Source organism: Palaemon carinicauda, chromosome 14, assembly GCF_036898095.1.
Source record: "Palaemon carinicauda isolate YSFRI2023 chromosome 14, ASM3689809v2, whole genome shotgun sequence".
NCBI classification, from domain to species: Eukaryota; Metazoa; Arthropoda; class Malacostraca; order Decapoda; family Palaemonidae; genus Palaemon; species Palaemon carinicauda.
Genome location: NC_090738.1, coordinates 45,034,811 through 45,062,149, shown reverse-complemented (window position 1 = coordinate 45,062,149; position 27,339 = coordinate 45,034,811). Strand labels below are relative to the sequence as shown.

Here is a 27,339-nt window from a genome sequence, read left to right as displayed (position 1 = left end):
GGGCCCTGTGGAGGAGGGAGTCCGTGCTGGATTTCCTCCACCTCTCAGCCGTTCGCTCCAAGTCTTGAGGCTCAAACAGGCTCTCCCCCAGGAGGGAGGCATGTCGGAGCCTACACACATCTACGGCGGGGACCTTCGGATGGAATCTCTCGGACACAGCATCGCGACGCTTCAACACCGAGTTGGCCCACAGGGTGGTAACCTGGTGCGCCAAAAACTCGATGGAGCGGGTGCCCGAGAGCAAGAAGGTCTCTAGGGCCTTCCTATTGGTCTCCTTGGACAAGTCCTCCGATCGCAATAGGATGCCCAGAGATCCTAACCAGAAGTCCAGCCACGAAGTGGCCTGCATGGCACACTTAGCGACCTTCTCGTGGTTAAGGATCTCTGCCGCCGAGAACGACACCTGCCGGGCAGAGAGTTTCTCCAAGGGAACTCCCTTCGCCAGCTCCTCCACAGAGTGATGGAGAGGAAGAGCGAGGTTGTGCTCACCCAGGATCTCGAAATACCTCCTCTGCTGAAGGCGAGGAGGAGGGATGAGTTTGTTCCCGGCAGTGGAACGACTGGAGGAGGCAAGAAGTGCGAGCTGAGCATTGGCCCTAGCTCTGGCACTCTTCAGCCCCCGAGACCAGGGCAGAGCTGCACTGGTCTTAGGGGCCTTCCGAACGTCAAACACTTCATCCAGAATCGTGTCTTTGCCTTCACGGGGGGGGGATGACTGGATCCGTAAGACTGTTAAGTTGCCTTATCAGGCTTAGGACCTGCCAGAAGGCATGTTCGGACTCTTGCTGTTCTCCTCCCTGCGGGCTGGCAGCTAAGTCTCCTGCCCCAGGAATCTCTTCCTGGGGTGATACGTGGACATTCCCCTGGGTAGTCGTGGGTTCCTGTCGAATCCTTGCAGAGGATTTAGGGATGGTCTTGGAATCCTTGGGTTCCCTCCTAGGAGGGATACAGGATCCCAACAACGAGGTTCGAGGGGCCCCTTCCTCACGAGACGATTCTCCTGCCTGAAGCGAAGTCTCCCCCCCTGGTGCCGAGGGGAAGACTACCGCCCCACTGGACTCACCTGAGGACGGAAAGGCCTCGTCCACGGGAGAAGGAGAGAGTACTCGTGCAGGAGAGGGGACCCTCGAGACCGACCTCTTGGGAACCAACTTCGCCCTGGGGGAAGTCACCACGAAGTCCACTCCTCTCTTTCTCTTCAGCGTAGGAGAGACAGCCGCTGGTTTGTTACCCTGGCCGGTGAGTGCTGGTTTCATAACCCTCACTAACGCCCGTGCCAGCGGACCAAACCAAGTCTGCTGCTCAAAGGACACAGAGTCCGAAATCCTCGCTAAGGTGAAAGGGATCGGGCGATCCTTTGGAGTGGACACGACGGTACCTGCCTGAAAAGATGGGGAAGAATGCTGTACTGACCTGTCTTCGTCCTGCAATACCAACCTGTGCTTGGATGGAGGTGATCCCGAGTGCCGTCTAGGAGCACGCGTCCCTGCTGCTACCACTGGCTGTGGAATTCGCCGCGAACTATGGTCGCGCAAAGGCGAATGGTTGTGCGGGTGATCGCGCGGGCGCACAGGCGAGCGGTCGCGCGGGCGCGCAGGCGAGCGGTCGCGCGGGCGCGCAGGCAAGCGATTGCGCGGGCGCGCAGGCGAGTGGGCGTGAGGGTGGGCAGGTAAATGAACACGTGTCCGAGGCGACGAACGCAAGCGATGGCGCGACGGCGAGGGATCGTGCTGCCGCGTAGGTGAAGAAGATCGCTGGCGATAATGACCGCGTGATGGTAAGCGATGGCGAGCAGCATGTGTAGGTGAATGATCGCGTGATAGGGTGCGATGGTGATCAGCTTCCGCAAGAGGGCGGTCGTTCAGGGTTGTGTGATGAGGAGCAGCATGCGTAAGCGGGCGATCGTGCAGGGTTGTGCGATGGCGAGCAGCATGCACAGGTGAATGATCGCGTGAAAGGGTGCGATGGTGATCAGCATCCGCAGGAGGGCGATCGTTCAGGGTTGTGCGATGAGGAGCAGCATGCGTAAGCGGGCGATCGTGCAGGGTTGTGCGATGGCGAGCAGCATGCGCAGGTGAATGATCGCGTGAAAGGGTGCGATGGTGATCAGCATCCGCAGGAGGGCGATCGTTCAGGGTAGTGCGATGAGGAGCAGCATGCGTAAGCGGGCGATCATGCAGGGTCGTGCGATGGCGGGCAGCATGTGTAGGTGATCGCTGGCGAGCTGGTGATCGCTGGCGAGCAGAAGGTCGACGCGTGTCCTGTGAGAGGACAGGTGGTGCGGCGCGTTCACGAGCAGGAACGGGAAGATCGCTGGCGCGTTGGCGAACATGTGTTTCTGACACACGCGCAGCACGATGTTGCGTAGCCACAGGACCAGGTGGATGGTGAGCAGGGAGTTCAGCAGGAACTAAAGGGTGGTCAGAGACCGCAGGGCGATGGTCCTCAAATGAGCGCTGACGCTCGGAAGAGAGCTGACGAGCAGGAGAGCGCTGGCGAGGGGGGCGAACATCAGGAGAGAGCCGACGAGCAGGTGAGCGTCGGCGAGCAGGAGAGTCTTGGCGAGCAGGAGATCGTCGACGAGCAGGAGATCGCTGGCGAGCAGGAGATCGCTGGCGAGCAGGAGAGCGCTTGTGCGCTGGCCCTGCTCGCGTAAGGGAAGAATCCCTTTGCCCCGAAGGGACCGTTGCCCGTCGGGTGACGAGTTCTCCAGAAGGCGAAGATCCGGCAGGAGATGGTGAGCGGTCTGCAGAGAGGTTCAAGGAGGGCGGAGCAGTCGGTTGAGGCTGACGAGGAGAGTCCCCTCGGAGGACGAAGACCCAAAAAGGCGCCTCTTAGTCCCCCTGTAAGGGGAAGGGAGGCCCTTGTGGCGTAGAGGGCGGTGAGCCTTACGGCGGAGGCGGCCTCGGGGGAGATCATCGGGACCATCGGTCCTCCGAAGGGGAGTCTCCGTCAAAACACTTCCCTCAGAAGGAAGCTGGGCAGCAGTCGAGACCGAAGGACTCACTTCCCCCTTCGAAGGATGCACGGAAGGAGGAGGAGAGCCTAGAGCACCATCACCAGCAACAGCACCTGCGTCGGAAGGCCCAGCCACGTCGGAGGCCTCTGTCACCACGACGTCGACAATAGACAGAGGGTCTACCTCCGCTACCACCGGCGACTGTTTAACAGCGGCCCCCAACGAGACAGGTCAATAAGAGCGACCCTGGAGGGCAAGCCCTTAAGCCCCAGGGACGACCAAATCTGTAAAAGATCATCACTGGATAAGGCATTATTATCAATAACCTCCCCCGGAGGAGGAGGAGGGGGAACCGCCTCGCTATGGGAGGCGACGCCCTCTCCCCCCACCGAAGGTAGGGAAACAGAACAAGGGCCTGCGCTCCCACTCGGACGACTCTCCTTAGGAGGCGGACGAGGGGGAGCTTTGGAGGAGGTTTGGGCGGCGGAAGAAGACTCCCGAGAACCTTCCTCCTTCAAGGCTAACCCTGGAGGAGAACGGTCTCTCTTGGACTTCTTCTTACGCCGACGGCCAAACCTCTCCCACTGGGAGGCAGACCACTCCCTGCACTCACGGCACATGTTATCCTGGTCGCACCGTCGGCCCCGACATTGAGGGCAGAGGGTGTGAGGATCCGTAATCACGTCCGACATGAAAGTCCCACAAGGACGGCCGGCAACTCCAGGGCATGTCCGCATATTAAATAAAAGAAAATAACTGAAGGTCAACTTCCAACCAATCACACAAGCTGAAAAGAAAAAGAAGAAAATTAAAGGCTGTCACGAAGGCGATGAACAGACACGTCTGATCACCGCCAAGCCAAAAGTGAAGTGAAGCAAGTCACCGGTGTGTGGAGGGGGGAGGGGTAGCAAGCTACCCTTCCCCACCCCCCGCTAACTAGCGCGGGGGTAATTAACTCTCGTTAAAAACTATTGGCTCGTCATTTCAGCTGGGCTAAAAGTAATACCCTTTGTAAATAGCGTGGTTTGTATTTCGGTTACGGAACAAAAATAATTTTAATTTGCATGATTAAAATATCCTTGAATGAAAGAACACAAAACAAATTAGCAAATTGAAATATTTACTTTATAAATAACAGATATAATTAATAATTATTAGTCATCATAAATAGATTCCAAATTAATGATAAGATAAATTAAATGTAGACTATGAGAAAGTATCACATTGAACAATAACCAAAGACAAATGACAAATTGCATGCACATGGCTAAAAAAAAAAAAATGAGAATCTACAATTCATTGCCATTTTAGAAGTTGATACTAAAAAGGTGGATTTGAAGTAAAGACCAAATACTGTAGTTATAATACTTGAAAAGAAAATGAACTAGAACAGTTCGCCAATTATAACCTTACTTTATTTTCAAGTGTTTTATTATCATCATGCATCAAATTAATGAAGATAAAAAGGTTAAAGCATTGCAGGCTTTGGATCAACCATATGTAAGGAGATAAACTGTATAAAGCTATTAGAGGGTAAAAATGTTAGGCAGATATTGATAATGAAAAAAATTAACAATGAATGTTAGGACATCAATTATTATTGCAAAATACAATGCATTTACAGTCTCATTTTTCTAGCTTTTACAGCTGCAAATATTTCTATTGTTTACTCTGTTTGTGCTCTCTTTCTCTACACTTAATAGAGTTAAAGCAGATACCCTTTCTTTCCCTAAAGTATAGATGTACGAAGATAAGATTCAATTTACTAAATGGTCGGTCACAGCTAGCAATTGATACTGCTATGGTAGATAGTATCTGAAGGCCAACTCGAATGTTAGGGAAGACAAGTTCATCCCCACATTGTATAATGAAAAAACAATTCCTGTAGGTTAGTGATCAGAACATAATCTTGTGTCTTAAGTAGCATTGTTCAATTTACAATTTTGCTGAACAGTTCCAAGCCATCAAGTTACTGTCATAGAAACTTTCCACACCAATTCACCTTTCTTTGGTGTATGCTTTAATGGTTGTAGATAACAACTCCTCAATATCCAAAAAAAAACCAAACTTGGAATCAAAGTTACACAATCTGATGAACCGTTCGTCCATTTCATTACGCATTCTGTCAGTCATACCTTTTAGCAGAAGTTGCATCTCATTTTCTGCTGGGAGGCCTGCATCCTTACCAGTCATTATTTTTTTTCACCCTCTGTAGTCTGCCAATTATTGCATCCCAAGCACGATAGAGCTCCTTTGTTTTTGATAGATGGTGGGTAGATTTCCTCCCTATTAACAAGGAAATAAACTTGCAAAGCCTGGATATCTTGTGCTGCTTCAAGGAAACTCATTTTCATCATGCAGTCTCTTCTGGACTCTATCAATTTTGTTAAGTAAAATGTTACAGAAACCAAGAGCAGTAAAGAAATAAAATGTAAAAATCTGCCCAATAGCTGTACAGTATTGCTTCACTTCTGGTATTTGTTGTCTAATTCAAATAACTTACAATAGTTTCTAAAGGTTGGACCAAATGCACCACATTTTCATGTGTTTCAGATTTAGCTTTAACAAATATCAGCTAAATCTTCAGTCTCTCCCATCAATAGTAGACCTTGAGATAAAAACATACCTTTCCTACAGAGTTCAGAGAATGTGGCCATCACTACATCACGAACATCGGACTAAACCACAACCACATTTAATGAGTAGAAATTCACAAATTTGATTTAGTGTTCACTGTCTCAAGCTGATGCATAAATTGGCAAAATTTCAGAAGATTATTTGCAAAGGTCCTATATTTTGTAACTTAAAGAGCTTGCTGCATCCTGTTGGTTTACTTGAATAAATTCAGGGAAATTTTCTTTCACATATACTGTACTGTTTTTTTTTCTACATTTCTTCTGATCTCTGATATTTGTTCCGTGTGCAGAATCTGGAGTTAAATCAAGCATTATGAATATACTTAACTCTTTCAAAAATCATTGAGTAGAGTGATTCTAGCAATAAATGCAATAATTTGGATAAATTCGTATTGAACTTCAGCGAAAAATTATGAAGGGGACCTTAGATTTTGACAGAAAGCCCAGATAGTTTTTTTATAAAATGATTAGGCTCTGGAATTAGTTATTAAAGGCCTCTGAAACCTAGAATATTACTTTCATGTTTCAGTGCAATTACCCGGTATATTGTCTATTTGACCTCTCGGTGCTAAATTTTCTTCTGACAGATACCAACAGTGCAGAATTCTCGAGTATTGTCACCACTTTTCTTCTCATTGGCAATTTGGTCCTTCCTTTTCAACAAGATGCCCTTCTATTTACCTATATCTTGTGAAGAAATCTCGATGTCTCAGACTATTTTCATGTACAATGATATATTTTTTTGGGGGGAAGGGGGGATATTTTCCAACTGCTAAACCTTCCCCCAAGCTCTAGTGAGGAACATCGGCTGGCAGTCAGCTGAGGGAAAAAAAAAAAAAAAAAAAAAAAAAAAAAAAAAAAAAAAAAAAAAAAAAATCAATGCACTTTTTACAGGTGAATGAATAGACTAACCAAGAACAAACCACTTCTAAAGCTTAAAATCTGTAAAGATATATACACCATTGTAGTTTATCTGATCACAAACTTTATATATATATATATATATATATATATATATATATATATATATATATATATATATATATATATATATACACTGTATATATATATATATATATATATATATATATATATATATACTGTATATATATATATATATATATATATATATATATATATATATACATATATATATACATATATATATATATAAAACTAAATAATTCTAAATTACTAGTTTCAGGACCTAATTACCCACCAAAAAAGATATCTCCCCAACTTTAATTTGGCACCTGCCTTAATGCTGCGCCCGGGGACATATGTCCCCCCATACCCTGTTTCGTGATGCCACTGCTTCCCCTATCAGATGTTTTTCGCAGTGAGTATAGCAAGCTAGATGAGTAATTATGCACTATTCATCCACTTGCTTGCTTACCACCTAGCCAATACTGGGTCTGGGAAGCCATTCAGCACTGCTGCACAACTGGATGAAAATCCAGCAGTTGCATCATTTAATTGAAAACACCTTATCAAAGGCTTACCTTGTTAATGGGCATCTCTACACACACTTCTCCAATCTTTTCTTTTCTTTTTCATTTCCTCCATATGAAAACTTTCAAATCCAGAAATTTCACTTATGTTAACATCATTACTACATCACAACAGTATATTCTTCTCTCATAGGCCCATCTCACCATCATATACAGAACAGTACAAATTACACTAATACTTCATTAAGTTCCAACACTTTTTTGTCATTTAGATTTAGCCTTTGTATTTTAGATCAAATAATACAAAAAAACGTTGATACCCCATTTTCTGATCAATATATTTTTTCAAATTGCATTGCATGCACATTCATACTCCAAATAATTAATAGTGATTTTGTTACTTTTTTGGCTTTACTCTTACTGTAATTCACCTTTCTCTCATCATATAACTATTCACGACATTTACTTCCGATCACCAATAAGAGTCAACCAGTTCATTTCTTCTATCGCCATACTAAAATCCATTCATTCATCTCACTGGTTTTTGCTTACCTATCCTTAATTTCCAAACATTCACTCTTAATTTTCTCCACATCTAAATCTTTCCTCAATCTGAAGTTTTTCTTCCATTATATTTCCAGTTTGTACAATATCTGCAACAGTTGACTGCTCAAATTTATGATATTATCATCATTACTTGCTAAGCTACAAAACCAAATTGGTAAAGCAGGATACTATAAGCCCTATGGGTCCAAAAATGAAAATAGCCCAGTAAGGAAAGGGAATAAGGAAACAAATAGAATATTGTGCCTGAGTGTACCCTCAAGCAAGAGAACTCTAACCCAAGACAATGGGATACCATAGTGTAGAAGCTATGGCACTACCCAAGACTAGAGAACAAATGTTTGATTTTGCAAGGTACTTCTAGAAGAGTTGCTTACCATAGCTACAGTCTCTCTTCTACCCTTACCAAGAGAAAAGTAGCCACAATTACAGTGCAGTAGTTAACCTCTTGAGCAAAGAATAATTGTTTGGTAATCTCAGTTTTGTCAGGTCTATGAGGAAAGAGGAGAATGTGTAAAGAATATGCCAGACTATTTAGTGTATGTGCAGGCAAAGGAAAATGAGCCATAACCAGAGGGCGGAATCCAATGTAGTACTGCCTGGCCAGTCAAAGGATCCAATAACTTTCTAGCAGTAGTATCTCAATAGATGGCTGGTGCCTTGGCCAACTTACTACCTATCACATAGCCTTGTACAGTATGAGTACCTACTTCTCTTGATTTTATCATAATTTTTCATTATGATATATTGATTTTAGAGGAACAGTGAACAACATTTAGAGAGTTCCTTACAACTCATCCAAGGGCTTTGCTCTTATAACAAAATTGGAGCAAGATAAAAGTTAAAGAAGCTCGATAGCAAGGTGGGAAGAGTCTTAGGTAACAAATAAATAGTAAAAGCAGACAGTAAGGTAATATGTACCGCATACAAATCAAGTAACAGATAGCATACATAAAACATGTATGTACAGCAGTAGATTTTGAATTTATGGAATTTAGGCCATATGGCCAAGTTCTGGAGTTTAGGAGGCCATTCAGTGCCATGGTACAAGTGGAGGGTATCAGTTGCACTATTTGAGAATGAAGATAAAATCTTAGGCTGAAGAGTGGATGCTGGTGCAGCTAGGGGCAGAAGGGTTACTGCAAAGACCCTTTAGAATTACATACAGTGCACCATGTGAGGAGCACTGATATTTACTATCCTCTTTGGGTTGAAGCAGGTGATACCGCAACAGTTTTCTGTGAAATTATTTTATCCTGATTTCAGCAGCTGAAGTACGACGAGGCTGCAGTTTCTATCCTAATAGAGCAACCCACAACTATGTGAAAAATTCCTTGGTGATTGATAAAACAAAATATTTCCTAGGATTAGTGTGGCTTCAAAATATATGACATTTCTAAATTTCCAGTTAATAAAAACTCAAGGAGGCGACATTGAAAAAAAGGATCAGTTGCTCTCATTTATTGTCTATTACCACACTTGCATTCAAATGCAAAAATTTCTTGATGGAGTCAAGAAATAATATTTCTGATCTCAGAAATAATTCTTACTTCATCTTTTGAATTACATAAAGAAAATTAATTACATAAAGAAAATTAGTGCTTAAAAAGAAAACTTTATTGTTTGCATTAGTGTATAACAATGTGTATTAAATGTGTACACAATACAGTTCTTAATATTATCAGGAGAGAGAGAGAGAGAGAGAGAGAGAGAGAGAGAGAGAGAGAGAGAGAGAGAGAGAGAGAGAGAGAGAGAGAGAGAGAGAGAGAGAGAGTATTAAATGTGTACACAATACAGTTCTTAATATTATCGGGAGAGAGAGAGAGAGAGAGAGAGAGAGAGAGAGAGAGAGAGAGAGAGAGAGAGAGAGAGAGAGAGAGAGAGAGAGAATGTTTGCACTATATAAAATATTGTTAATAGTGAAAATGTGTTATTGACAAGACAGAGAAGATACCTAAAACTAACCTCAAGCGCACAAGAAATAAGTGAGGGCCTTATCAGCAGTTACTCTGTTTGTTCATATTAGAATAGAAAAAAAAAATATCCACATACCCACAATAAACTGTATGTATAATAAAAACTTAATGCTAACATGACTTACAGAGAGAGCACTTCCTACTTCTCTATTACAATGTTATGAACAAGGACAAAAAACACAGTTTTTGTTAATTTTAGTGAAATAATGTCTCTAAAATTAACTTAAAAGTTAAAGTATAACTACAAATGAAATATGAAAGTTGATTCAAACATAATAAAGGTGAGAGTCATATATGAAAGGTTTAAAAGTTCAAAGTATTGTATGATTTGTTGAGAGAAAATAGATAAAAGAAGAATATCTAGTCTTTGGTATAAAACTCCTATCAAAGAGCATGAAATTTTACAAAAGTACTGGCAAATCTTAAATCAAGAACATTCACATTATAAAAATGGTTAAAGGAACTAAATGTAAGCAATTTCACATATTTTTCAAATATAAATAGACAATACAATATAGCTTTTCTTATTACAATATTAAGTCGTTTACACAGACCTTCGAGTTGAATGTCAAGACTTGAAAGGTTAGAAAGATGAACTTGTTTCTAACGGACAAATCTGAGAAGAGACTTAGTTAGAGATGATAGACAGCTATGTGGTAAGAAACTAAAATGCATTAAAATAAAGAATAGATAGAATGCAACAAAAAAGACACTATCAAGAGCCTCAACTACCATTAACAATGATCTGTGCATGCTAAACTTTATAAGATATTTAGCTACAGGCCATAATGTTCTTACAATGAATTTAAATGACTGTGCTGCAAAGTATTAGTCAAACTAATACATTTACTGTAATTTCCTTTAGGAAATAGAAAAGAAATAAAGCGCTCCAAAAGTTTTTGTTTCCATTGCTGGATAATTGAATTACATTTTTAATATCTTAATATACTTAAGCTTGCACTGTCAAAAAGTGAATGAAATAATTTTAAAATACTTTCATAACGATAGTCTTATGTAATATGCCTTTCTTTATGTATTCAATTATAATGTACTACCGTACGTACATAACTGATATAAGTGAAGTCAAGCAAGACACTCTTATTGTCAAAGTATTACATAGCTCTTCCTTCAATCTTTTATACATCTTGTGATAATATGATTATAAAACTACCATAGATTTAGGATATTTCCTGTAGTTTCTAATATAGAATGACTAATTGAGTGTGGCATTTACATCTAAATATATTATCACAAACAACATAAAATTAACGTTGCATCAGAGGTATAAAACATACCGGTAATCCATGGACGAATAAAAATATCATTTGGCCTAAAACCTATTGAGAATACCGTAAATGTTCTTACAAAATGTATGAAAGCCTTTCTTTAAAAAAGTATAATTCTTAATATTTTATCTGCTATTCTTCTTCATAATCACAGAATATTGTGGTAAATATTCCTGTAATGCAATCAAACTGTAAACAGTTTATGCTACATTAAACCGATAACTTTTCTTAATCACAGAATACAATACTCTTTTCGATAAATTATACATATTTTAATTTAAAAGAAATATTTTACATGTTAAAACAATATTCTTTAATATATTATAATTTGAAATCTACAACTAAAAATTACTGTTACTACTTACCATCCCAACATTTACCTGAAACTTTAAAGATACATATGGGTAGCCAAGGAACAGTGTATTACAAATGAGGTGTGCCTTCTGAAGAACTATCTTTTATGCCTCAGATGCAAGACAAGAAAGTGCTGCATGTGCACAGAGAGTTCTCAATATTCCATTGCTTTTACATTGTTCATTATTGAAAATAAATGCAGGACACAAGAAGACAAAGCATAAACTAAAAAAACATTGTTACACCCCACTATAGTACAGTATAGTAAAAGGTGCTATATAATTGCACATCATTAAAAGTTTCAAAAAAAAAAATCATTAATGCTAGCTACATTTTTCTTTAAAATAAAATTGGATGAAATCAAATGTATACAGTACAAAATCTATAATAAAGCAACAACTTATCTGGTAAGAATCTATAATTTGGTTAGTCAACACAAGTGAAACTTCTTTAACATAAATATTATATGATGATGTAAACAACCATAAACTTCAGTCAAGGCTCTTCAGTAAAATACAGAGATAAAAATCTTCAAAAACTACCATCATTTTGAAGATAGATTTAACCCTTATAGTTGAGGAAACAAATAACTGTAGCATTTACAGTTTGTATTTGAGCTTTTAACTATAAGGGAGGGATACAGTGAATAACCTTAATGATACTGGACTATTAGGATTGCAATATATTACCTAAATTTTTGTACATAAAAACCATTACCATCTAAATGTGCACATTTTGCAACCCTTTCACAAGAAAAATGAGCTAAATATTCAAGTCAGTGCTGAAGTCCCTTAAAACCATAAGTTATGTGCACATATTTGGACCCACCATTCCACAACCAAATTGGCAGAAAATGTATCTGTATGTTCCCTTTGTCAAAACTACAATTTGCAAGACAATTTATTACAGTGGATAATGGTAAAGTGGATAAACGTAACCAATATCCATCTGCATATTTAAAACAAATAGTTAACATTTTCTACACCTAAATCACATTTTTTTTTTTTAAATTATTAATCATGGATTAAACACAGCAAAGAATATGAAACAAATCTTTCAGATATTCTTTTGATCACATTTGAATAAAAATTATGGTAATGTAAAGCTAATTTTCAGTGGCCACATCAGATTTAACAATTGAGCTACAACCAACTTCTAAAATCTTAATTTACCACAGCCACCACTACCTGATATAATTCAACAAAACATTACCAATTACAATAAAGTACCTCAATTCAAAGAGAATTTTTGTGAATACAACATTACTGTATCTAAAAACTATATCATAAGTTACTTCCCTATTGTGAGTGTGAGCATATTGTTTCTTGACTTTATTATTATGCATTGCCACAGACGTTTGATACAAATAAACATGGTGACTGCTACACCAAACATTCTGGAAGCAACATTGACATAATGGTCCACAATTCAGTTTAGCTAAAACAACAATAAACATTAAACTCTGTTAAAAAAACGTTTACTTATCCACATATTAACCTGAGGTGTGTATCATTACTTTGTCAACAAAAAAGAATTTAAATACAAGTCATTATGGGAAACAGATTTGTTTTATTCAGAATAACAGTTATTTACTTATACTATCTATTAAATTTGAAGAGGTTTTTCTTGCTTCCTTTTGATTCTGGTGGCTGAAACAAGAAAATGAATATGGTACAGTAGTTGTTCATACCATCAATGTGTTCAAAGCAGACACAATAATTTTATATGTTTAGGTAACATTTGTTAATATAAAAAAAATACTACAATATGTAAGACAATAATGTAATAGTAAAAATTTCACCTCAGTTCAGTATTCTCTCGCTCTTTGAATATTTTTTTTAAAGTTATTTATTTTAATTGTTCTTTCCTTATAATCTACAATAATGTCCTCTTAATGAAAAGTAAATTATGTGATTTTAGGTTGAAAAATAAAGGGATTTTGACGAAGGAAAAATGATATTTTGATTATAAAATAAATTTTTGAATATACTTACCCGGTGAATATATAATAGCTGACGTCTCCGACGGCTCGACAGAATTCAAAAACTCGCGAGCGATCGCCATGAAGGTAACGGGTGTGCCCACCAGCGCCGACTATCGGCCAGATACCGCATATACATGTAAACAGCTCCAGTTCTTCTCATCCCGCTGGGTCTCTATCGGGGAGGAAGGGGGGGCCTTTAATTTATATATTCACCGGGTAAGTATATTCAAAAATTTATTTTATAATCAAAATATCATTTTTAAATATTAAACTTAGCCGGTGAATATATAATAGCTGATTCACACCCATGGTGGTGGGTAGAGACCAGTATTAATACAGTTTACGGCGTATATGCTTAGAGTTTTTGACAGTTATATCATAACAAAACCCAAATAAATATAGGTACCTGGTAAGGAAGCTGACTCTAACGATTACTCTGCCTTGTTAGTCCGCTTTCCTCACGAAGCCCAGCCATCCTCTTAGGATGCTGAAAGACTCCCAGGAGCTGAAGTATCTAGGGCGACAACCCATACAACAGGACCTCATCAAAACCCTTAATCTGGGAGCTCTCAAGAAATGACATTTGACCACCCGCCAAATCAAAAAGGATGCGAAAGGCTTCTTAGCCTTCCGTACAACCCAATTAAAAACATTTCAAGAGAAGATTAAAAGGATATTGGAATTAAAGGAATGTAGTGGTAGAACCCTTACCCACTACTGCACTCGCTGCAACGAATGGACCCAGTGTGTAGCAGTCCTCATAAAGAGTCTGGACATCTTTTAAGTAAAATGACGCGAACACCGACTTGCTTCTCCAAACGGTCGCGTCCATAATACTTCGCAGAGATCTGTTTTGCTTAAAGGCCACAGAAGTTGCTATAGCTCTTACTTCGTGCGTCTTAACCTTAAGCAAGCAACAATCTTTTTCACTCAAGTGAGAATGAGCCTCTCGGATTAAAAATCTAATAAAATATGACAAAGCATTCTTTGACATAGGCAATGAAGGCTTCTTAACTGAGCACCACAAAGCCTCATATCCACCTCGTAAGGATTTAGTCCGAGCTAAATAAAACTTCAGAGCTCTAACTGGACACAGCACTCTTTCAAGCTCGTTGCCTACGATCTCTGACAGGCAAGGTATATCAAATGACTTAGGCCAAGGATGAGAAGGCAGTTCATTTTTGGCCAAGAAAACCAAGCTGAAGTGAACATGTGGCTTTATCTGTAGAAAAGCCGATGTTCCTACTGAAGGCATGGATCTCACTGACCCTTTTAGCCGAAGCCAAGCACACTAAGAAAAGCGTCTTGATTGTGAGATCCTTCAGGGAGGCTGAATGTAATGGCTCAAACCTGTCGGACATTAGGAACCTTAGGACCACGTCTAAGTTCCATCCAGGAGTTGCCATACGACGCTCCTTAGAGGTCTCGAAGGACTTAAGGAGATCTTGGAGATCTTGATTATTGGACAGATCTAAGCCTCTATGTCTGAACACAGACGCCAACATGCTCCTGTAGCCCTTAATAGTGGGCGCTGAGAGGGAGCGAACATTTCTCAGATGTAGGAGAAAGTCTGCAATTTGGGCTACAGAGGTACTGGAAGAGGAAATGGATGATGACTTGCACCAGTCTCTAAAGACTTCCCACTTCGACTGATAGACCTTGATGGTAGATGCTCTCCTAGCTCTCGCAATCGTTCTGGCTGCCCCCTTCGAAAATCCTCTAGCTCTTGAGAGTCTTTCGATAGTCTGAAGGCAGTCAGACGAAGCGCGGGGAGGCTTTGATGAAGACTCCTTACGTGGCTGCCGTAAGAGATCCATCCTTAAAGGTAGACTCCTTGGAACGTCTACCAGCCATTGAAGTACCTCTGTTACTCACTCTCTCGCGGGCCAGAGTGGAGCAACCAATGTCAACCTGGTCCCTTCGTGAGAGGTGAACTTCTGCAGCACCTTGTCTAGGATCTTGAAAGGTGGAAAGGCATAAACGTCCAGGTGAGACCAGTCCAGCAGGAAAGCGTCTATGTGAGCTGCCTCTGGATCTGGAACTGGAAAGCAGTAAGTCGAGAGCCTCTTTGTCAGAGAGAGTAGCAAAAAGATCTATGGTGGGTAGACCCCATGTCATCCATAGCTTCTCGCACACAGTCTTATGCAACGTCCACTCCATGGAGAAGACTTGTCCTCTTCTGCTGAGGCCGTCCGCCAAGACATTCATTTCTGCACAAATCTCGCCAAAGGAGAGATGTTACTGCCTTAGAAGGAGTTCCTTCTGATCCGTGGATCAAAGAACCGAGCCTTCCAGACTGTCCAGTGGAACTCCCTAACCCAAACCCGCTGCTCTGAAAACAACACATGGTTTGGGTTCTTGATCGCAAGAGAAAGACCTTCTCGAAGTCTGATGTTGCTGTCCCACCAAGTCAGACATGTCTAGACTGAGTTGGAGATTGGGAAAGAGATACTCACTAAGCCCTTCTCCTTGTTCCAATGTTTAGGTGAAATAGGAAAGGGCATAGGTTGAGTCTCCCCAGAGAGATAAACTACTCCAGCGATGAAAGAGTTCCCACGAGGCTAGTTCAAACTCTTACAGAGCAACTGTTTTTCTCTTGCAAGTGAAGGACTTTTAACAGAGCTTGTTCCATTCTTGCGGGAGACGAAAAGGGTCGAAAAATCAGACACTGTATCTCCACTCCCAAAAAAAAGAATAATCTGGGATGGGATACTGTAAGTTACGACTTCTCTACGTTCACTATGAGACCTAGCTCCTTGGTTAGGTCTAATGTCCATTAGAGGCTCTCCAGACAGTGATATAATGACGAACGCCCTGATTAGCCAGTCGTCAAAATAAAGGGAGGCTCTGAATCCTCAAAAAATGTAGAAAGCTTGCTACATTTTGCAAGGGCCTTGTAAAAACAAGAGGAGCAGGAATGAGGTCGGAGTACAGTGCTCGACAGTGGTACATTACTTTCCCGTCCACAAACCTCAGATGTAGTTGAAAGTTTGGATGAATCGGGATGTGGAAGTATGCATCCTGAAGGTCGAGAGAGACCATCCAGTCGCCTTCCATTAATGCTGTCAAGACAGCTTGGTAGACTTCATCGTGAAGTTTGTCTTGACAATGAACACATTGAGCGCACTTGCATCTTACGTACTCCTGCAGTGAACGTGGCTGCCAGATCATTGGAGCCATCCCTGATAGTCTTGTTCCTGCAGAGAACGTGGCTGTCAGATCATTGGAGCCATCCCTGATAGCCTTGTTTATGCATGACATAATTGTACAGCAAAACTTCAAACGCTCGAAAAACTCCTAACAGGAGATGGTCTAGCTTTGAAGCCGACCATAAAATCTTGGAGCGTCTCATGGCCAGGCGCCAGGGAGAGTCTATGAGGCTTGAGAAGTCTATCTGGGCAGAGGCAGGAACTCCCAAGCCGAGAACTTCTCCCGTGTCATACCAGACGCTCGCTCTATAAGCCAGTTTAAAAGGAGGGAAAGCAAAGGCTGTCTCCCCCAAACTCCTCCTGGTGATCAACCAGTCGCCTAGAAAACGTAAAGCTCTCTTAGAAGAGCGAGAGAGCACTAGCTTAGAAAACAACGGCTTCGAAGTAGCTAGGCCTAGTGTAAACTCTGACGTTTAGGCGAACGAGGAGCAGCAGTTACAAAATGGTCCGGACAAAGATCCTTAAAAATCAGCATGATTTATTTAAAGTCCATAGAGGGCTGAGCAGCTTTAGGCTCCTCTCCGTCTGACAGAGTCCCCAAGGGAATATCAGTAGGAGGGGGATCAGCAACTTCCTCATCTGAAGGAACCTCGTCCGACAATTGCCGAGTCTCAAGCAAGGGAGAGACCTGCCGTGGTGGCAATGCTTGACAAGCAGAGTCCACACGCAAAGGAGCATCAGTAGCAGTCAAGGACGCTACGTCATATAACTGCTTAAAGGACTGACCAGCAACAACAACAGGTGCGGGAGGACGCTCGACGTCAAGTCGAGACTGCCTTGACTGCCTAGATAGAGCAGTTAAAACAACTCTTGACTGCGGTGCTTGACGTTCAACGTCAAAACAAGGCAACTGAGCTGGTTGGCGAGCGTCCTGAACGTCAACACTAGACTGCGGCAGCGGCTGAACGTCAACACGAGGCTGCGGCAGCGGCTGAAAGTCAACACGGGACTGCAGCGAGTAAGGATCCAAGTCACGTGACTGACGTGACAAACTCCCGACATCACGTTTCATAACGTCAAACGGACGAGTAAATGCTCATTTGGGCGGCTGACGGCCAGTCTCTCGTTTAGTGTAACGGCGACTCGAAAGCGAAGGTTCATCGTGAACCTGCTCAACGTCATACTTCTCCATAAGGGAGGCAAGCTTAGTCTGCATGTCCTGCAGGACAACCCATTTAGGATCAACAGGAGTCGGGACGGGCCGAGATGACGGTAACGTCTGTGTTGGCAAAACATTGCCTTTACCGCAACCCTCGGACCCCGTGTTACGCTTGCGTTTAATAGGCAAATCGTCTTCCGATGACTGCAAAGGGTCAGAGCTGTCCCCATGGCTACAGCCAGGACGCTGGACCTGTCCTGAATGGACTGACTTCCGCTTTAAGGGTCTAGAAACTTTGCTCTAAGATTTCTTTTGCGAGAAGCCTTCGGATGACGAGGAGAAAAACAGCCTCGCTCGTCTTATGGTAGGGGCGATCTTGCTAGACACGCCCGATACCATAGAGGGAACGTTTGTTCGTTGGTTAAAGCCTCTCGTCCCCATAAGTCCTACGACATTACTTCTCCCTGGTAGCATGGGAGCCTGAAAGAGGTATCGGACTAGGTGAACGACAAGCACGAACAGACGAACCCTCGGTCGCAACACTAAAAAACACTTTGCGCAATTATCACTTTATCACTACGATTTTCTGTTTTTGCACTTACTTCACTGAAATCGAATTTTTCAATAATTTCACATTAGGCATGAATAAAAATGGAGTTTTTATGATAAAACAAAGTTTTATGAATACTTACCTGGCAGTTATATATACATAGCTAATTATCTCTATTTCGGCAGAATTTTTCTAAAACTAGGCAACCGCCTTGTGGTGGTTGGGTGGTAACACCCGTTAAAGGGTGGTAGGAGGAATCATTCCCGTTTTCTGTTCTTCAGTTCATCTATGCCCGACCTGTCTCCTGAGGGGAGGTGGGTGGGCCTTCGAATGTATATATAACTGCCAGGTAAGTATTCATAAAACTTTGTTTTATCATAAAAACTCCATTTTTATGAATAGAACTTACCTGGCAGTTATATATACATAGCTGATTAACACACTTGGAGGAGGGTGATAGACAGTAATATCGTTGGGGAAACAACCAAAAAAGTTGTAGGATAAATAAACACCTTGATTCCTTACCTGCTAAGGTAGCTGACTTCAAAGGTTCCTGCCTCTTGAGTCGCTTTCCCTTAGGAGTGTCAGCCAGGATGTGACCTGCAGTGCTGAAAACACTCAATCGAGTCTGTCAACGGGGTGAGACCAACAATCTGACTAGACTTCAGGACTACCTATTGCCCAAAATAAAAAACCGCAACTTTACCAAACCAACCACCTAACATTTGCAAAGTAGATAAAAATTATCTAACTAGACTGCGGTGACTATACACAAGTCGAAGTCCTCAGACAACCAATAAAAAATACACCAACCTATGTACAAGTAAACAAAACTAAGGTTGAGGGGAGGTAGTAACTCCTTTGCCTAATACAGAAGCCGTAGCTACGTATGGTCCCAAGGTATAACATTTCTCATAATCCACCCTCACCTCTCTGAGGTAATGAGAGGCGAACACAGAGTTGCTCCTCCAGAATGTCGCATCCATAATTTGATGGAGCGACATGTTCTTGCGGTAAGCAAGCGAGGTCGCAATGGCCCTCACTTCGTGAGCTTGCACTTTTAAACGTCCGAAGTGTTCCTCCTCACACAAGAGATGCGCTTCTCTTATCACTTCCCTCAGGAAAAAGGACAAAGCGTTCTTGGAAAGGGGCTTTTGAGGATCTTTCACAGAACACCACAGGGAGCTAGAAGAGCCTCTCACACTTTTCGTGCAAGATAAGTAGGTCTTGAGGGCTCGTACTGGACAGAGCAGCCTCTCTTGCTCTTGACCCACTAGGTTGGTCAAGTTAGGAACCTCAAAGGTCCTCGGCCAGGGCTTAGAAGGGTTCTCGTTCTTAGCGAGAAAGTCTAATCTCAAGGCACAAACTGCCCCATTCAGATTGAAGCCTACCTGTTTTTCAATTGCATGGACTTCACTAACTCTTTTAGCTGTTGCTAAGGCCAAAAGAAAGAGGGTCTTCTTGGTAACCTCCCTAAGGGGAGCCTGTGAGATGGGCTCAAATCTCTTGGTGCACAGAAATTTAAGAACCACATCAAGGTTCCAAGAAGGGGGCTTTAACTGGGTCTGCTTGGTCGTCTCAAAAGACTTCAAGAGGTCATGTAAGTCCTTATCGCGAGACAAGTCCAAGCCTCTATGCCGACAGACGGAAGAGAGCATACTTTTGTACCCTTTGATAGTGGACACAGCTAGCTTAGCGTCCTGTCTGAGGTACAACAAGAAATCCGCAATCTGGCTCACAGAGGTAGTGGATGAGGAAATCTTGTGCTTCCTACACCAAGCCCTAAAAGTCTCCCACTTGGACTGGTAGACCCTCTGCGAAGAGACCCTCCTCGCTCTGGCGATAGCTTTCGCAGCTTGCGCTGAAAAGCCTCTCGATCTGACGAGCTTCTCGATAGTCTGAAGGCAGTCAGATTGAGAGCGAGGGGGTTTTGATGATATCTCTCGAAGTGGGGTTGTCTGAGCAGATTTGGACTTGCAGGGAGGCTTCTTGGAAAGTCCATCAACAAGTCCACCACCTCCGTGAACCATTCCCTCATCGGCCAGAACGGAGCTATCAGGATCATCCGTCCCGAATCGAGGAGGGCGAATTTCCTGACTACCAGATTGATGATCTTGAACGGGGGAAAAGCATAAGTGTCCATCCCCGTCCCCATCAAAAAGGCGTCTACTGCTATTGCCTCTCTGTCCGGAACTAGGGAGCAATAGATGGGGATCCGCTTGGATAAGTTGGAGGCGAAAAGATCGATGAGGGGTCTCCCCCACAGCCTCCAGAGACTCTGACAGACCTGTTGGTTGAGGGTCCATTCTGTGGGAAGGACCTGCCCTTTCCTGCTGAGCATGTCCGCCCTCACATTCTTCTGTCCCTGAACAAACCTCGTCAGCAGGTTTATCCCGTTCTCCTTCGCCCAAAGAAGGAGCTCTCTTGCTGTCTCGAAGAGAGACAGAGAGTGAGTCCCTCCTTGCTTCCTGATGTAAGCAAGAGCTGTGGTGTTGTCCGAGTTGACCTCCACAATCTTCCCAGACACCAAGTCCTTTAAGGCCTTTAGCCCCAGAAAAATGGCCATCAGCTCCTTGTTGTTGATGTGCCATCCCAGCTGAATTCCTTCCCAATAGCCTGAGACCTCCTTGCTTCCTAGTGTTGCCCCCCAGCCTGACTCTGATGCGTCTGAAAACAACACTAGGTCTGGGTTCTTCTTGTGTAAGGAGATCCCTTCCCCTAACAAGGTTGGGTCCAGCCACCACTTCAGAAGAGTCTTGACTTCTATTGGAATGGGGAAGGAAAAGGAGTCTTCCTGCATCTTTCTGTTCCATGTCTTCGAAAGAAAGTGCTGAAGAGGCCTTAGGTGGAGTCTCCCCAGAGAGACAAACTGTTCGAGGGAGGATAGAGTCCCCAGCAAACTCATCCACTCCTTCGCTGTGCATCTCTTCTTGTCCAGGAAAGTTCTGACTTTTACGAGACACTTGGTCTGTCTTTCCTGAGAGGGAGAAGCCCGAAAAAGAACTGAATTCAGAACTATCCCCAAATAGAGAATAGTCTGATTCGGTCTGATCTGAGACTTCTCCCTGTTGATGACCAGGCCTAGATCTTGAGCCATCATAAAAGTCTTCCGTAAATCCTCCAGACATTTCTCCCTCGATCGTGAACGAATCAGCCAATCGTCCAGATAGAAGGATATCCTTATCCCCTCCTGATGCAGCCAACCTGACACATTCGCCATTACCCTGGTGAAGACTTGAGGAGCCGTGCTGAGACCGAAGCAAAGAGCTCTGAGTTGGAAGCACTTGCCCTCCATTACAAATCTCAGGTACTTCCTCGAAGTCGAATGGATGGGGACATGGAAATATGCGTCCTGCAAGTCGAGGGACACCATCCAGTCCCCTGGACGTACTGACGCCAGCACCGACTGAGTCGTCTCCATGGAGAACTTTGTCTTCTCCACAAATACGTTGAGAGCGCTGACATCCAGGACGGGTCTCCATCCGCCCGAGTTCTTGGGGACCAGAAACAGGCGATTGTAAAAGCCTGGGGAGGATAGATCCCGAACCGGTTCTATCGCCCCCTTGTCTAGCATTTGGTTGACAAGGTCTACTAGGGCCTTCTGTTTCCCCGGATCTGAGTACCGGGCTACTAAGGCCAGCGGAGCATCTGCGAGAGGAGGTTTTTTCAGAAAGGGGATCTTGTATCCTTCCTTGATGACTGAGAGGGACCAGGTGTCCACCCCTCTCCTCTTCCAAGACTGCCAAAAACCTGACAGTCTTGCGCCTACTGTCTGGAGGAGACGAACTTCATTTTCTGGAGCGAGGTCTGAAAGAACCCCTGGTAGATCTTGGTCCTGAATCTTGCCTTCTCCCTCTAAAATCTGGTCTTGAAGTAGTCCTGCCCCGAAAGGGCTGCTGGAATCTCCTTTCCTCCCGTTTCAAAGAAGAAGGAGGGGCTGCCAAGGGCTTACGAGCAGAACGAGATAATAGGTCTTGGGTGGCTTTTTGGGCCAGAGAACGCGTAATGTCATTAACCAGGGACTCGGGAAAAAGATGTTGAGAGAGGGGGGCGTAAAGAAGCTCAGACTTTTGTGCATTGGTAACAGACCTAGAAGCAAAAGAGCAAAGCAGAGCTCTCTTCTTTAGGACCCCAGCTGAGAACAGAGCAGCCAACTCATTCGCCCCATCTCTGAGGGCCTTATCCATACAGGACATAATACTGGTAAGGTCCCTAGATCCTTCCATCTGTTCAGTTTTCCTTGCGAGAGTCCCAAGCGACCAGTCTAGGAAACTAAAAACCTCAAAGGCTCTAAAAATACCTTTGACGAGATGATCCAGCTCCGACATCGACCACATGACCTTGGCTGAGTTGAGAGCATGCCTTCTAGCAGAGTCCACTAAACCAGAGAAGTCACCCTTGGAGGTGGAAGGCACTCCCAGACCCAAAGGTTCTCCAGTTGCATACCACATACCCGCTCTTGAAGCAAAACGAGCTGGTGGAAACGAGAAGGAAGTCTTAACTGTTTGTCTTCGCTCCATCATCCAGTCATCAATCTTCGTGAGAGCCTTCTTTGCGGAGATAGACAGCTTCATCTTGATGAAGGCCGACTGTTTCTTGGCCTTCTTTCTGTTAAATTGGGACTGAGGAGATTGAGGGGCAGCAGGTTGGAATTCCTCTCCTAAAAGTTCAAGAAGGGAGCGAGAGAGAACTTTGTAATCTCCCACAGCGTCGGCAGGATTATCATCATCATCAGAAACATCCTCGAGGTCCTGATCCACATCTGCAATATCCTTCGAAAGAGAAGAAGGATCCTTAGAACCCGACAAGGGCAAATCAAAGGCATCATCCTGCAAAAGACGGGTTGCATCCTGGAGTCAAGCGCTAGAAGAATCCTTGGGACGAGAGGCAGTATCGTCCCGAAGAGGCAGGGTGGTATCGCCCTGGGACCGAGAACGAGAGGCAGAGTCGTTCTGTCGTCGAGAGCGAGAGGCGGTATTGTCGTGGCGGCGAGAATGAGAGGCGGTATCGTCGTGGTGTCGTGAACGAGAGGCGGTATCGTCGTGGCGTCGAGAGCTAGGGTCGGTATCGTCGTGGCGTCGTGAACGAGAGGAGGTATCGTCGTGGCGAAGCGAACGAGAGGAGGTATCGTCGTGGCGAAGCGAACGAGAGGAGGTATCGTCGTGGCGAAGCGAACGAGAGGAGGTATCGTCTTGGTATCGAGAATGAGAAGCAGCGTCGTTCGATAAGGTATCGTCCCGGTATCGAGAACGAGAAAACGTATCGCCCTGGTATCGCGAAGAAGTATCGCCTGGCGAAAGCACACATTCCTCATCCTGGCGTAGAGAGGGAGAAGTTTTCTTTAAAGAAGAACTCCGTTCTCTCTTAGAAGCAGACTTCTTAATCGGCAACGAGTCGTCTTTACGTCTGTCAGACTGGGCGTGAGGGCGGCTAAAGGCTTGTACTAAAGTCAAAAGTTGTTCCTGCATGACAGACATAAAGGATTTAGCAACATCAGCTGGGTCTTGCGGACCCGAAGGAGGGGGCTGACGAATAACACTCGTAGAAGGGGGAGGATCTTCGGCAGCAGGCTTCGCCCTTTTCACAGGCACGGAGTCGAAATCATCCTCCGACGGACAAGGTTCATAACTGCTAGAACCGGGAGAGAAAGAACGAGACCGTTCGTCGCGGTTCCATCTCCTCTTAGTAGGTCTTGAAGCTTCATACTTCCATTTACGTCTGGACGAATTCGGAGAAGAAAACAACACATCCGACACGTCTTTCCCGTGACGGTCAAGAGCAGCCTGGGAATCGACAACAGGACTGTCTGAGGCGACGGCTGACCGAAGGTACGTACCTCTCACCCCCTTTCGGTCATCGACGTACCTTCTCCCTTGGTCCTGGGAGCTTGGTAGAGGTCTAGGCCTAGGGGTATGACAGATTCGGTCAGTCGCCACCTCCACTGCACTAACACAAGCACTTTCACTTTCCTTACCTTTAAAGGCCTCCAGTTGTTCTTTAATGGCCTTCAACTCGGCCGCCAGGCTAGCGTACCGAGGGTCATCCGTAGATACGGAACCTGTAGGAGGTGCAGGAGTTACTACCTCAAGGGAAGGATCAACTTCCAAAGAGGAATCAATAATAGGATCAATAGATAAATCTACGCTAAGTTCGTCTTCCTTACCACTAACAGACTTAGACTTAGACCTAGAAGCTCTCCTAACTCTATCGAGCTCTGGCTTACGCACATAGCGCTTCATAATTAACCAATCTTTCTCATTCAAAACCTTACATTCCCCGCACCTATTATCAAGGGCACAAACAAAACCCCTACAATTAGAACAAACGGTGTGAGGATCTACTGCCATTTTCGGTAGTCTCACCTTACATTCCTCATTCGCACAGATACGGTAATGACTCTTTTCACTCATAATGAAAAACAGCAAAAAAAACTAAGAGAAAACAAAATACAACGATCGCCAAAACCCCAAATCAGAGTACTTCACCAAAAAAGCAGACTGGTACACCGAGCAGGGAAAGCGAAGAAAAACTCTTAATGACGGACCAACGTGTTGTCGATCCGGCCGGCAGAGATGAACTGAAGAACAGAAAACGGGAATGATTCCTCCTACCACCCTTTAACGGGTGTTACCACCCAACCACCACAAGGCGGTTGCCTAGTTTTAGAAAAATTCTGCCGAAATAGAGATAATTAGCTATGTATATATAACTGCCAGGTAAGTTCTATTCATAAAACTGATTTCTACCTGAAGCACGCAATTCTCCCCTACATCAAAAGGTTATACAGTGAACCCTCGTTTATCGCGGTAGATAGGTTCCAGACGCGGGCGCGATAGGTGAAAATCCGCGAAGTAGTGACAGCATATTTACCTATTTATTTAACATGTATATTCGGACTTTTAAAACCTTCCCTTGTACGTAGTACTGTTAACAAACCACCCTTTAATGTACAGAACACTTAATGCATGTACTACAGCACCCTAAACTAAAACAGGCACAAATATTAAAGGCGATTTTATATCATGTGTTTCCTAAACACCTAAAAAGCACGATAAAAAATGGCAACCAATGTTTTGTTAACGTTCATCTCTGATCATAATGAAGAAACAAACTCATTTAGTGTACACATATATGTACGTATAGGTTAGTTTTTGCATCGATTATATTGATTATACAGTACTGTATGTTGATTTTTTTATTACCAATGTTTTAGTTTACGTATTTTTCTTAGGACTTCCAAATGAAATCTTTTTCTTTATGACGCCGCCTGAAACGACGGCGTGTACGCTCAGTAAACAACCACGCTCAGAACAAACAAGGCATTTAACGCGCATGATGATAGTGATAAATAATGATACAGTACATACAGTATTTACAGTAAAAGCATTTACAAAATATGTTACCTTACAAATATAAATTATACAGTACTTGTACGTAGCAAAGCAGGAAAACAATTTGAGAGAGAGAGAGAGAGAGAGAGAGAGAGAGAGAGAGAGAGAGAGAGAGAGAGAGAGAGAGAGAGAGAGAGAGAGATTGTTTTACGTACGTAAATGTAAATTTTAAACAAAAAAAATATGATAGGTTACAACATGTAGACTTTTAAAACCTTCCCTTTAACTTAATGCATACAGTACGTACATTACTAAACTATAAAACAGGTTAAAGTAAAAAATAAAGATTGTTACTGTACTCACCACGAAAGAAGTTCAAGAAAAACTTGAATGACGATGGCGATGAATTTGCTGCACAGTAGAAATGATGATGATGAAGCTGATGATGTGTTCTACTGTGCAGTCAATGATAGTATTTTACGTCTCTTCAGACGGAGGTGTCTTTTCCTGGGACACCTCTTCAACTTCTTCAATTTCTTCCGAAGGCGTACTAGCAGGAGGAACTGGCTCTTTTTTGCGAGGCTGGAAGAACATTGTGATCGGAAGTTGTTGCCGCTGCTTCTTTTTTCGATCCAAGAGCATCCTGTAGGGAGTCATGATGTCATCGACCTTATTTGAGAATTGCATCGAGCGAACCATATCCTCGTCCCACTCTTGTAACATTTCTTTCGCCTCCTTCATATGGTTGCAGAACTTGGCAAGCCGTTCTAATGTTAAGCCCGTTTCTTCGACATTTTCTTGGGTCTCTTCCTGGGTACCCTCACTCTCTTCCTCACTTGCCGATTTCGTCAGGTCTTCGAGGTCTGCGTCAGTTAGGGGCTGGGAATGGCAGTCCAACAACTCGTCGACGTCTTCAGTCGTCATGTCGCCAAACCCGTCACCTCCAATTATGGCAGCCAACTGCACAGATTTCCGTATTGCAGAGTGTTGGATTTCCGACGGAGTAAATCCCTTGTCGTCGTAAACAATATCGGGCCACAGCTTCTTCCAGCTCGCATTTACGGTTGCAGGTTTCATCTCTTGAAGTGCCTTTTGAATATTCTGCAGGCACGTGGCTATGGTGTACTGCCGCCAGTACGCCTTCAAGTTGAAGTCTTCATCCTCGTCATCTTGGGCAGCATCCACACACGCAACGAGGTCCGCCAAGGTATTCTTCGTGTAGAGGGCCTTGAACGCCCTGATAACCCCCTGGTCCATTGGTTGAATTAATGACGTGGTGTTGGGTGGCAGGAACTCAACCTGAACGCCCTCACGCGACAGGTCAGTTGCGTGTCCACCAGCGTTATCCATAAGGAGAAGGATCTTGAATGGCAAGCCCTTCTCTAAGAGATATTCATGGACTTGCGGGATGAAACACTGGTGGAACCAGTTGGAGGTCAGCATCTTCGTAATCCATGCTTTTTGATTATGCATCCAGTACACGGGAAGGAGATTCTTATTTTTATTTTTCAAAGTGCGAGGATTTTTCTACTTATAAATAAGCCCCGGCTTTAACAAAAATCCAGCAGCATTGCCACACATCACGAGGGTAACGCGATCCTTGAATGCCTTAAAGCCAGAGGCTTTGGCTTCCTCTTTGAACAGGAAAGTTCGCGACGGCATTCTCTTCCAAAACAAGCCGGTTTCATCCATATTAAACACTTGTTCCGGCTTGTATCCACCTTCAGCGATAATGTTCTTGAAAGTCTGGTTCACGTAAGTTTCAGCAGCGGCAGTGTCAGCGGAAGCAGACTCCCCATGCAGGGAAACGCTTTTCAGGGCGAAGCGTTTCTGAAACTTCGCGAACCATCCTTTGCTTGCGGAAAAACGTTTCTGAGGCTGGGAATCAGTGGATGTCCCTGGTTGAGGATCATCTGCATCATCATCATCTTCAGCATGGT

General features: G+C 43.6%; 2 protein-coding genes across 3 annotated transcripts in view; one reads left to right on the top strand and one right to left on the bottom strand.

Moving 5' to 3' along the window:
• Positions 1-27,339, top strand: part of LOC137653565 (protein hobbit-like) — a 572,883-nt gene that overhangs the window by 371,021 nt on the left and 174,523 nt on the right.
• The window catches only part of LOC137653563 (protein hobbit-like), a 107,058-nt gene continuing 89,014 nt past the window's right edge, over positions 9,296-27,339 (bottom strand). For both annotated transcript variants that reach the window (XM_068387070.1, XM_068387071.1), the window contains exon 8: positions 9,296-12,875. In XM_068387070.1, the coding sequence (XP_068243171.1) occupies positions 12,825-12,875 (51 nt within the window). In that variant the 3' untranslated portion in view covers positions 9,296-12,824. The remainder of the gene's footprint in view (positions 12,876-27,339) is intronic.